The sequence below is a fragment of the Rissa tridactyla genome, chromosome 1 (genome assembly GCF_028500815.1).
Source record: "Rissa tridactyla isolate bRisTri1 chromosome 1, bRisTri1.patW.cur.20221130, whole genome shotgun sequence".
Classification (NCBI taxonomy): Eukaryota; Metazoa; Chordata; class Aves; order Charadriiformes; family Laridae; genus Rissa; species Rissa tridactyla.
This window is the reverse complement of record NC_071466.1, coordinates 131,759,296-131,771,914: the sequence shown is the minus strand read 5'-3', so window position 1 is coordinate 131,771,914 and position 12,619 is coordinate 131,759,296. Positions and strand designations below refer to the sequence as shown.

General features: G+C 40.1%; 1 protein-coding gene across 13 annotated transcripts in view; it reads left to right on the top strand.

Annotated features, from left to right (window-relative positions):
* USF3 (upstream transcription factor family member 3) overlaps positions 1–12,619 on the top strand; it is a 38,687-nt gene that overhangs the window by 11,149 nt on the left and 14,919 nt on the right. For 5 of the 13 annotated variants that reach the window (XR_008469377.1, XR_008469369.1, XM_054221197.1 and 2 more), the window contains 4 exons: positions 5,461–5,525; positions 7,700–7,728; positions 10,057–10,139; positions 11,630–11,726. Coding sequence is in view for 11 of the 13 variants with exons in the window: in XM_054221197.1 (XP_054077172.1) it covers positions 5,461–5,525; positions 7,700–7,728; positions 10,057–10,139; positions 11,630–11,726 (274 nt within the window). In the remaining 2 variants the exon portion in view is untranslated. Of the gene's footprint in view, positions 1–3,374; positions 3,524–4,451; positions 4,654–5,457; positions 5,526–7,004; positions 7,206–7,699; positions 7,729–10,056; positions 10,140–11,629; positions 11,727–12,619 lie in introns of those variants that run through there. The other 8 variants (XM_054221645.1, XM_054221556.1, XM_054221796.1 and 5 more) reach the window with 5 other exon arrangements.

The window sequence follows — 12,619 nt, the reverse complement described above, 5'->3', positions numbered from 1 at the left end:
TAGATTCTCTCTGCAGAAGGCATTCAGCTGAGTCACATGAGTATATTTCATGAGTGAACTTAAAATACATTTGCCCCTGAGCTTATAAAGCAAATACCTGTCTTCTGCTTTAGAGAATCAGTGAAGGAATCTCTCCCTGAAGAAGTATTACTCGAGGTGGAAGAAGTAAAGAGAAACCCATTGCCAAAGCTCTGGTGGTACAACAGCTGCAAGGAAGAAATGGAGACAGTATAAACATTATTCGTCAGCATGCAGAAGTCTCCACCTAGACAGGTTTTGGTTTTTTTTTTAATTTGCAGAGCCCATATTTTCAGCAGCTCTTAAGAATATCACCTTCCTGTTGTTGCCGGCTTTGTTTTGAGCTGTATCAAATAAAATGCAAAGGTTTTTGTCCTTACAGAGTAAGAATAGGAGAAAAACAACTTCAGTTCACCATGTTTCTTGTTGTACAATCTAGCAATAGAAACCCCGGAGTTGTATACGAGTGCTGTTTAACAAACTTAAACACCTCTTTTCAGGTAGACTATTAGAAATTGAAATAAACTAACTGGTTAATTAGATAATATGTACAGTGTTGGCTTTTTTTTTTATCGCACCCACAAAACTGCTTTGAAACTCTTGGGGAAACACTGATTGAATAGTAAACTTTTATAAACTTGACTTAAAGTAATGCCACAGTAAAGTGGAAAGTAAAGTAAAGTTAGAATAATATTCATTGCATTCCTGTGCCCTGTCTTCTGTGTGAAATGGGCTGTAGATCCCAGTAGAGCTGAAGTATATCAAGTGCACATTTAAAGGTATTTATGTTTGATAGTTTGTGAGGCTTATACACTCAGTGTATATTGAGTGGCAACTGCTTTGAAATATGCAGGGAATGGCATCACTTGAACATTTTTTTTTTTAAAAAGGCAGGAGAAGAAACAAACGGGGAGTCTTTGACACCTTGTAATAAGGACTTCCCATTTTCTCAAGATCAAAAAATGGTTACAAGCTGCATTAATACATTTCAGCACAAACTTCCACTAAGGCCTTGCCTGTCTTCCCAAATATTATATACAAGGTGTTGCTGAATCATTCAAGGCACCTGCTAAGGAAGAAGAAATAAGGCAATTGGAAAACTCTGTAGACCGTGACTTTGGGAGATAGGGATGCTGCTATTAGAAATAAGAATTGAGTTGAAGGGACATGGACCCTGGGCAGAAGAATATAGGAGTATGGAGAGCTCATGTTGGGAAGGAGAAGTGGGTGCTCTGACTTAGGGCAGGATGAAGATGGGGACGCGGATGTGATCTAAACTGTGCAGGGAGAAGCAAGTGGAGTCAGAAGAGCTGTGTCTGTTCTGGGGGAGAGCATTTGTGGGTGGGTGCTTTTTTATCACAGAATGGTTCGGGTTGGAAGGGACCTTAAAGATCATCTAGTTCCAGCCCCCCTGCCATGGGCAGGGACACCTCCCACTAGACCAGGCTGCTCAAAGCCCCATCCAGCCTGGCCTTGAACACTTCCAGGGATGGGGCATTCACAACTTCCCTGGGCAACCTGTTCCAGTGCCTCACCTCCCTCGCAGTAAAGAATTTCTTCCTGATATCCCATCTAAATCTACCCTCTTTCAGTTTGAGGCCCGTGTCCTATCATTACACTCCCTGATGAAGAGTTTGTCCCCATCTTTCCTGTAGGCCCCCTTTAGGTACTGGAAGGCTGCAGTAAGGTCTCCCTGAAGCCTGCTCTGCTCCAGGCTGAACGACCCCAACTCTCGCAGCCTGTCTTCATAGGAGAGGTGCTCCACCCCTCGGATCATCTTTGTGGCCCTCTGCTGGATCTGTTCCAACAGGTCCATGTCCTTATTGTGTTGAGGACTCCAGAGCTGGACGCAGCGCTCCAGGTGGGGTCTCACCAGAGCACAATAGAGGGGCAGAATCACCTCCCTTGATCTGCTGGCCATGCTTCTTTTGATGAAGCCCAGGATACAGCTGGCTTTCTGGGCTGCAAGTGCGCATTGCCAGCTCATGTTGAGCTTCTCATCCACCAGCACCCCCAAATCCTTCTCCTCAGGGCTGTTCTCAAGCCATTGTCCACCCAACGTGTTTTTGTGCCTGGGATTGCCATGACCCAGGTGCAGGACCTTGCATTTGGCCTGGTTGAACTTTATGAGGTTCGCATAGGCCCACCTCTCAAGCCTGTCCACGTCCCTCTGGATGGCATCCCTTTCCTCCAGTGTGTTGACCGTGCTACACAGCTTGGTGTTGTTGGTAAACTTGGCTGAGGGTGCACTCGATCTCACTGTCCATGGCACCGACAAAGATGTTAAACAGCATGGTCCCAGTACTGACTCCTGAGGAACGCCACTTGTCACTGGTTTCCATGTGGACATTGAGCCGTTGACTGCAAGCCTTTGAGTGCAGTCATCTAGCCAGTTCCTTATCCACTGAGTGGTCCATCCATCAAATCCATGCTTTTCCATTTTAGAGATCAGGATGCAGTGTGGGACAGTGTCAGCTTTGCATAAGTTCAGGTAGATGATGTCAGTTGCTCTTCCCTTACCTACCAATGCTGTGGCAACATCGTAGAAGGCCACCAAATTTGTCACCAAATTTATACCCTTTACCTTCACACAGTGGTGCTTTATCTGTGGCCTTGCGTGGTAACTGGCCATCTAAATTCACACTAATGCTTTCTATATTAAATACACTGTAATACAGAATTCCTCCTTTGGTTCTGAAGTTGTATAAATTTGCAAGATTAAAAAGATATGGCTCCTTGGTGAATACGTTAGTCTTTCAGAAATGCTAAGTTCACTGAAACTGAGACCACTTTCATCTTTTTGCGCTGATTTCCAGGATGCTTGCTGTGGTCTGTTAACGCCCTGTAACAGATACATCAACTCTGTCCTTACAGACAGTGGACAAAAGTGAAGAAATGGGTTACGTGACTGCCACGTGATGCAATCCAGCATCTCCCTTTTTCTAAGCATAACGTTTGAGAGCTTTGCTGTACCAGAACTGTGTCCACATGCTCTGTGCTCGCATCCTTACCCCACTACACAGAAACAGTACTGTATGTGCTAAATTAAATAAAATAACCCTTTTGCCCCCATGAATAGGTATTTTACCTGATACGCACAGTATTGTCATAATGGTGGATGTATGACAGCGTAGTGTTACCAGCTAGCTGCTCTGCTGCTTCTGTCTTTGCTCGTAGCCTTAATGGATAGAGGTTCTGATGGGCTGCTTTGACACAAATGAAAAAATACCCACTGAAACACCCTGTGCCGACCCTAATCTTCCAATGTATGTGTGAACATCTCTGTGGTTGCCAGCAGTGTAAAAGATGCCTGGGCTCTAAACAGATTTACTTTTTTTTTTTTTTTTAATGATCAGAATTGCACACCTGCTAAACCCTGCCAGGGAGAGTATTGCTGACCATCACCAGCTACACACAGGAGGGATAAGTTACAGATGCCTTGGGTGGGAAACTGGCTTTCCTGGCTTTCAGAGTTGTGAATTTTCACTAACCTGGAGGACCTGAGGTACCAACTGGATTAGTCTTACTATGTATAAACAAAAATAAAATTGATAATGAATTAAGCTAAATGGATTTAAAAGAGAAGAAATGTGGTTTTAAGTTGAAGTATCACGAGATAATTTATGAGAGGGTGAATGAAATTGCTGAAGTTGCACCACTACTTTCTCCCCCAGTAAAAGACTCTGTTAACTCTGTCGAGTTTTTCCATAATTTATGCAGACCATGGCCAGCGAGAATGGAGAAAGCAAAGCCTGTCGAGAAATATAAATAGAAAGTGACGTGCTCCCACTGATGGGCTGGGGAAGTCTTTGGTGGCTGTTTCAGGCAGGCTGTATGTTACGCCCAGTGGAGCAGTGTAAAGCTGTAACTTGTTTTGGCGTCTAATTTTGTGACGGTGTGAACACTTGTGTAGGTGGAGGAGTTGAATTACGTTCCTGAAAACTCCAGGCACTTTGAGTTCCTTAAGCTGGATCTATTCGTAGGATATCACCTGTTTGCTTTACGTCATGGTTTGCCAGCATTTCCCGTGTCTTCTCAGGAATAGAGAAGGTACTTAAAGACGGCGTAGAGTGGTAAACAGTATCAGCCTTAATGTTTCTCCTCAGTTAATCTTCACTGAATGAGACCACTACATTCAATTAACCTTTTAGTGTATAAAGACTGGAGAACAGCATCCAAGTCCTGTTCTGGCACAATACAGATAATTTCTGTTAATGTTACGCACACATACACACAGGCACGTGCACGGACCCCTCTCCAAAGCGTATGCTTCGGTGCTTTGGGATCTCTATAGATGGCAGACTTTTTCGTTCGTAAGGATTTATTTTTTTTTCTTGTTTTTGATGTCAGTGTCAGTAATGGTAGGCTCAGTTTACATTAAGAACTGCTTGGTGTTGAAAGTTATATTAAAAACCACCCCCACTTCCTTACAGTACAAACAAACAAACAAAAAAATACCCTAAAGACACGAAGCCTGTTCAGAGAAGCCGATGAGCTTTCCAGGAGGAGCGAGGGAGAGGTGAAGCCACGAGGAGTCTGAGGGCCCATGGGAGGAGTTGCAATACCAGGTTGGTTGGGGAGAGAACGAGGAGAAGCATAAAACTAAATACAGACCTCAGCCTTATGAAAAAACAGGTTTTTACTTTTTTCTGTTGTCATCTACAGTATACCTCATGTGACTTGCTGTCTAAAATTCATTTCTCTGGTAGATACTTGTTTGACCATCATTGACTTAATCTCATCTTTAGTTTACTTTTTTCATAATGTTTTTGTTTGTCTAAATACAGGCTACTGGTGTGTTCAAGCTGAGGACAAGTTAGGTGCAATTTATTAGGCTGTTACATATATTTTTATTTCATAACTTTATTTTTAACTGAATTTTATATGTCTGAGAACATAGGGTGTAATTTTTGGCCATTTTAAGCTATACATTAATTCAATAGCAAGTAAGTTTTGTAATTTACTACATTAATAGCACTCTAAATTTGTATTTAATAAAATGTCCTAATTGTAGCTTGTATTTTGCGTAGCATTCATGCTTTATTTAGAACTGGGAATTGAATGCATATTCAGTTAGGAAGGGCTGATAAAAGAAACTCCATCAGTACCTCCTCCCATTCAAAAAACAATCATATACTCTAATTTTCCTTTTTGCTTCCTTGAAGTAGTTGGGATTATAATTGTTTTTATATTTACAATAATTGAGGAAATGGAAACCAGTTCATCATAGACAGTGGGGGTTCACAAAGCACCCCGCTAGGGAACGTGCTTCATTTCTAATGCTCACATGACCAGCTGCTCTACATCAAGGTGGTGGACTTCTGCATATGTTGTAGTATGGCCCTGTCCTTGCAGTAAAAGGCAAAAGCATGTAACAAATGTTGTGTGCTAAGAATTCAGAAGAGTGTAGGCATTGTTAATTCCTTCCGCAATTTTCTTCAGGCTCTCTTCTCCGAAACCATGCCAGAGATGACAGAGAATGAGACACCTACTAAGAAGCAACACCGGTGAGTTTCTGTGGGAAAAATTCGCTATTCTGTAGTTCCGTAGTCTGCAGTCATGTCGCTTGTATGACATTTCTAGCTGAAAGCTTGGCGATAAGGGTATTGACAAGAAATTCTGAGGGTTGACCTGGGTTGATCCAAAAATTTGGGAACTGTGGCTGCAAAACTCCCTTTCTCTCTTCTATCTATGCCAAATTGTTTGTCAAAGACACATCTACCTGGGCCACCTAGGCAACAGAGATTCTTTGATTATTACACTGACTACTCCGATGTGTGTAAAATTCTGTCGCCACCTTGGTTCGAGTGCAGCCTGTATTATTGCTCACTATACTCATTTTGGCAGAATAATTTAGATCTCTTCCTCAACTCCCAGCAGAATCTGGATCTTACATCTCAAATCTGTGCTGGAACTCAAAATACATCCTGAGGTTGAACAACAACACTATGACCAAAATTTGTAACAAAGGACTCCAGAGCTCATTACAACTTTTCCAGCTTTTCGTTCTTTTGTAGTAGCATGTTGATCTAATACCTGGTTGGTAGGGGAATCCTTCAGTCCCTAGTTAAATACAGCACCCATCGTATGCTAGCTGGCCATGTAAGATGTGATTTATGATGAGAAAAGCTCAGAGAGAACATTGATTTGTCCTACAGAGATTTTTTCCAGTCTTCATGGATTTTGTCAGTCTTTCTTACCCCATATTTTGGGGTATTGGAGTATTCTGTATTGGTAATGAGAATCAAAGGGCAGCCAGGTCTCTCCAGCCCTTATATTCTTGTGCATATTTAGAATATATGACCAATTCTGACAGGCAAATTACTGTTTTGCATAGAAGTGTGAGAACTGTAGTTTACTGTAAGATAAGAAACCATTTTAAATGATAGGTTACATGTGTTCCATGTTCTGGTGGCACAAGTTTTCAATGAACAGAAGATTCATCACTTCTTGAATAGTTGTAGAACAGATGTGTGGGCTTCAGTTGGCATTTATTTGTCTTGAAGATGTTAATTTGTAGGCATTATTTCTTAGCAAATGTCTCCCTCTCTGACCATTTGCAGTAACATTACTGTCTTGTAATCATTGTCTAAGTTATTCTAGATACACACTACATTTGGTGAGTTATCGGAAATAAGTGTGTATCAACTCAAAGCATAAAGGATACACGCCCCATTGTAATCACAGGTGTCGTCCACATGTATCTTCCATTCTCACTTCAGATTCCTTGTTACATCTGGATTCTGCCGTAACAGTGAAAAGGGAAAGCAGGAGATGCTGCTCTGCTTTTTGCATACTCCAGCCAAACATCTAGACTGAGAGTGCACTGCTGGGAAGAAATCTTTTGAAAGATCTTTTTTTTCTGGAATATTTATTTTTCCAGAAAGCATGTGCTTTGCTTTACTACCTGAAAGTATTTGGCTTACTGCATGTATACAGTACATCTGATTTATCTGTGTACACATTGGGGATTTATTGACTTCCAGCAAAGCAATGGGAGTCATTGCACAATGATTCTGACCTGGTTGACACTGGTCCAGAAATTCCAGGTGCACATCTGAAAACAAAGACAACCCTCACACACTCAGATTACACCTAGACAGAATTTTGAGCCAGTGAAGAAGAACAACTGCAGAGGAATGGTAATTCTGGTTTCTCACACAAAGGAAGCATGTTTATACCAGAAGGTATGATGTTTGAAGGTAAAATGTCTGGAAAAATTCATTTGTGTGGTAACATTTTCTCCTATTTCATTGATCCAATGAACATAAAAGCAACATTTCAAACAAATAATTAACTATGATGTTGCTCAGAAATTAGTTCTATTTTTTTAATATATTTGGCCTTATTGAACACTGTAGTTGTTTCTACTGGGTAGTTGTTGCTGAACAGAAACATAAAAATCCATCTCTGCCCTATAAATACATGTAACAATAATCAAATGGGGTATTACACTATGCCTTGTTATGCTGAAATTTATTGAAGTACGAACATAAATGAATTTTTGTTAGAAAGTATTTAACAATGATGTCTAAAACCAGTCCTTGTGAATGTGACTTCTTCTACGTTCATGTTCATTTAGTATTTTGAGCTGTGATGGAAATAATAAAAGCAACATTTGTCTGTATGAAGATTTTTTCCCTTCTGTTTCACATCGCTGTTTTCCCTTTATGTTTCACAGAAAGAAAAACCGGGAGACACATAATGCAGGTAGGAGCATTATGCTTTGTTGTTTGGTCTGGAAATAAGCACAGATGCTTTGAACTAGTAAAACGTATCGATGGAGAAGGTTCCTCCTCAGGAGTTTATTACACCAAAAAAACCCACCCTACCAAACGCTTTTCTATGTTCTTGCATAGAATATTTCTGCAGAAAGGCTTCTTGATTGGTCTCTAGTTTGCTGTTTTCCACACTACAAGGTTAGTGTAGCATGCCCAAGTATGAAAGTAAACAATTTCAATTGTCTTCAATTCTAAAGGAGAATAGATGCACAGGCATTCACACGCAAATAATACCCACCTCTCGTAAAACAGAGAGGCAAACACTTAAGCAAGTTAGAGATGGATATCTAACCCAAGAGCTTTAGAGGTTCCCTGGAATCGACGTATTCCCGTAGCCTGTCCCTGAAGCAGCCCCCTGGATGTTGGCACCCCAGAAATTCTGTGGGAATACCGTCTGTATGTTGCAGGAGTCTCATCCCTTGGGCAGTACGTGGCCTTTTCTTCCTGTCAGTGCCTAGCTCCAGTGGCACCTTCCACAAGTACGAGCAGAAAGATGGACCGGGGAGGGGTCTGACAGGTTTTGACCTGGTTTGTCCTAAGAAATTGATTCCAGTTTTTCTTTTATTGAACAGCACTACTGTGAGATCTTCACAAACTCAACTGGAAAAACCACTGAGTAGTTTCCATGTGAAAGCTGTGGAATATAGTGCTTGTCGGGCTGTGCCCAGGGTGTGGCTAATTTCTTAAGGATTAATAAGTATCAGGAAATAGTCTTATCAAGTTTGCTTTTAAGATTGCCGACCTTGTTCTAATTCTCAGTTCCTGTTTTACTTGCCGATAGCTTTCCAAAGTCTTCATCTACTGGGCTGAACTCTGCAAGATGTTGGGACCAGCTCCCTCCAATCCTGTAGCTTGCCTAGTTAGTAACATCAGGACAAGCTGGGTAGAGCGTGGAAAATATTATCAAAACAAAGGAATAGCACTTCACGGCCACTGTGATAGCTGTATGTATTAGTAAGATATATGAAAATTAAGTCCCAAGGGTCTTGTGTTTTAATGTTTATGCAGTTGCTCTTATTTATATGGTAAATTTACTGCAGAAGAGAATTTGTCTGGCTGTGCTTAGGCTTTAGGCCTGTCTCTGTCAACACCACCAGTCTGTTCCTGAGATACAAAAAATAATAGTTTAAAAAATGTAAATTGAATTGACAGACTACTGAAATAAAACTGTTTAAATCAGTATATCCTTTGTAAAGGAGCACAATAAAATATACTCACCTGCAGATCACTCTGTGTTTCTGTGTGCCACCAAATGCAGCCAGGCTGCACAAACCACAAGGCGATACTCAGCACAAAGAACGGTACGTTGATTTGAATCTTGACAAAGCCACGACAGAACTTTTTTTGCTCTGGGGGAAAAAGGCTTCTAATAGTTTTAATTTGCGTAGAACACCGAAACATCTCAGTCAAAAAAAAAAAGCTACATGAGAGTGAACTATAATTGAAGGAAGATGAATACGGTGGGTGGAAAACAGAGATTAATGCTGTCTGAGAAAAACATGCCCCAAGGTATTTACACTGCTAGACTTGTAGCGTAAACCCTTTGCACCAGTGTTTAGGCCTTGTGAAGGGTCCACTAGAGGACTGTAAATGAAGCATTTTCTGACCTTCTCCAAAATAGATAATTCACTGGAAATTCTGTTCATTAAATATTTTCTTTACCCACAGTCATAATTAGACCTTGCAGAACAGTTATACCTTTGAATGTAAACAAGAGTAACAGATAGTCCATATACCTAGAGATTCAGCTATATTCAGTGTTGGCTGCTCCGTCAATAAAAAATTAAAATTAAGACCGAAAAGTGGCAAAATCTAAGTTATTTCTCTTTTGGTGCTAAACTTGACATTAGGATTTAAGAGACGCAGATTTCCTTCCCCAATCTGATTCTTTCCATAATCTTGGCTCATTTGCATTCTGTATGCCTAAATTTAATCTGCCATGTGAAGAGAGTTGTATAAAATGCAGCTGGAAAGCATTACAAAACCTGAATTTTGAGTTGCAGTAACTCCTCTTTTCCACAAAGGGGTCCAGAACATCCCCATCTTTTGAAGATACTGCTTCTTATGTTACAGGTCTTAATTCCGCTGAGTATTAATTCAATAGCTGAGGTTTACTTTAGAGGAAATTTTTTTCCTCTGTCAAGTTACTAAGGGTTCCAATACATCATGAAATAAATGTATTTGTGAGCCCTTACATTGGTACCAGTTGTGCTGACTTGCCCAACCAGGTGACACAGCACGTATTATTTTTGTTTAGTGGAGAGACATCGAAAGAAGAAGATTAATGCTGGGATAAACAGAATCGGAGAACTCATTCCCTGCTCTCCAGCACTTAAGCAGGTGAGTGTCCATTCAGAGATGCATACAAGTTCCCCCTAAAATGCTTGTGTGTTTCCTTGTCTGTAGAAGTACAAATATCTGTTTTGCTGTTTGTCTTAGGAAGAAGGCAAAACTGAATTAATATGCTCAAAAATCTTACTAGTTATTAGTATTTAAAAAATGAATAGAATTCCTTTTGGAAGTGCAGGGCCACATGAATGTAATTACGCGGATTTTGAGCTTTTTGTCTGAAGGTATTGCATATGACTGCTGAAGGAAGGAAACGGTACAGGTTGGACAGGTGACTTGATTTTCTTCTCAATTTATACATGCAGTATTTTTGAGGAGGTGTAAGATAGACTAATTTGCCCATAGCAATTTGGTCAGCTTGCTGATGTCTGCCTGTGCACTGGATTCACAGCTTCCCAAAGTTCTTGTTCAGGGTAAAAATCCTGTCTCTTGGCTGCTGCCTGCCCCATTGTGTTGAGCGGAGGGATAGCCATTCACCCTTTCCTCTGCAGGCGGGGTGGCAGGCTGGGCAGAAGTAGGATGGATCTGGCCAGTGGGTTGCTGGTGATGTTGTGCATCTCCCGATTGTCAAAGTCATTTTCTACTGATGCTGTTTAAATGTAGTCTGTGTGATGCTGGAGTGGTGAAAGCTATGGGTTAAGCAAGATCATTTTTCAGGTCATTCTCTAATCCCTTCTCTGCCCTTTGCTGGTGATCCCTTAATGTCCTAAGATGTAAACAGACTTGCATGCATGCTTGTTGTTTTCATTGTTCATAAAATGGGATGAAAGCAATTCAGAAAGTGATACAATAATAGTAAGTTAAGACAGCGTCCTTGTGAAAGATGAAGCAAGACAAATGGTTTGAGGTTGATGCACAGAAGGGTTTTTTTCAAGGCAGAGCAATCTACAGCAGAGGCTGTTCCTACAGAACAATAGAAGAAATTAAGACATGAACAAGAGGTTTTGCAGACAAAATGCACTTAGTTTCATAAAAGGAAGATGGTAGAGGAGTTATGTCAGATTTTCCATATTCTTTAGTATATTAGTTTCAAAATCATGCATACACCTCCCTGGATAATTGTTCCACATTTGTTTCTTTCCTAATAAAATATTTACAAGGCAGTATCCTGGAAATTTCATGTGATGTATATGTTTACTAGTGAACAAGAATTATTAGGCTCCTCAGCAAGCATTAATGCTTGCTGCTCCTTTCTGTTGCTCCTGTATCTACCTTCAGGCATTGGAAAATGTCAGCTCCGGCACTGAAAATGTTATTCCGTAAAAACTCCTGGCATTTTAGGGTCAGTATCACTCATGAAACCTGTGGTTTGTCAAAAAAAAAACACCCCAAAACCCAAAAAAATCCCACCCAACAATCATTCAGGTTAGCACATTTTTAAAGTAAAGACTTCTTGGAGCAAGTGCAATTTCATCATTAATGGATCTATCAATGATAGACCTTTCTCCTAAGTGTGTATATATATATGTTTTCTTTTAAAGAGCAAGAACATGATCCTGGATCAGGCCTTTAAGTATATAACAGAAATGAAAAGACAGAACGATGAACTTCTGTTAAATGGAGGGAACAATGAACAGGGTAAGTACAGATGCTGCTGGAGGGTCTAGAATTTCTGTCACTCACTTCCACTGTGTGTCTGTTGGTATTGACTAACAACAAAGCCTGGATCAACAAATTTGGGAATCCCAGAATATTATGCACATACAGGAAAAATACAGTTGCTTGGAATATCTTGAAACAAGAAGCCAAGAGAATGCCCAAGTGCGTGTTCTTGCACGTAGCTGTGAGCTAATGAAGCAATGGCATTGCGATGTAAAGTAATTACAGAGTTTATAGGTGTGCGACATCATCTGATACATTCCATCCTGATTTATTGTACTGTAGTGACCAGAATGATTTCTGACAAACTTCAGTTAGATTTTTTTCATCGAAATCTTGGAGTCTCCTTTATGCATGGAGCTATTTTTTTTCCTTTCAAATGCTCTAGAAGGGATAACAGCCTATTTTATAAAAATATAATGGATCATACAAAATCTTCTTGAAGAGATGCATAAGAATGCAGTGATGGAGGTATAACAGAAATAATCTCAGAGTTAATGTTACGGTTTGTGATTTTTATTTCTACCCATAGAATGGAATTCTAAATAGTTTATTTTTATCTTGTCAATGTAATTGGGGTTGAAGAACCTAGGTGATTTTCCTAGTTAGGTGAGTCATGTCCAAGTGCATTGCTTATTTTTGTGGCTTTACGTAAGTGCTTTCTATTTAATTTTGCATATAATTTTAAAATGTAATGGAACTTAATTGTCTTGGATAGCCATGAGATTATCAACTAAATAAAAATAGTTTTAGTGTTTCCAAAGGAGTAGAGAAAAGAAAAAGATTAATTAATGTGCTTGTCTTTCCTTCAGTAATTAAATAATTTGATTAGTGTTCAGTTTCATCTGAGTTAGTCCTGATGTTTTTTCTAA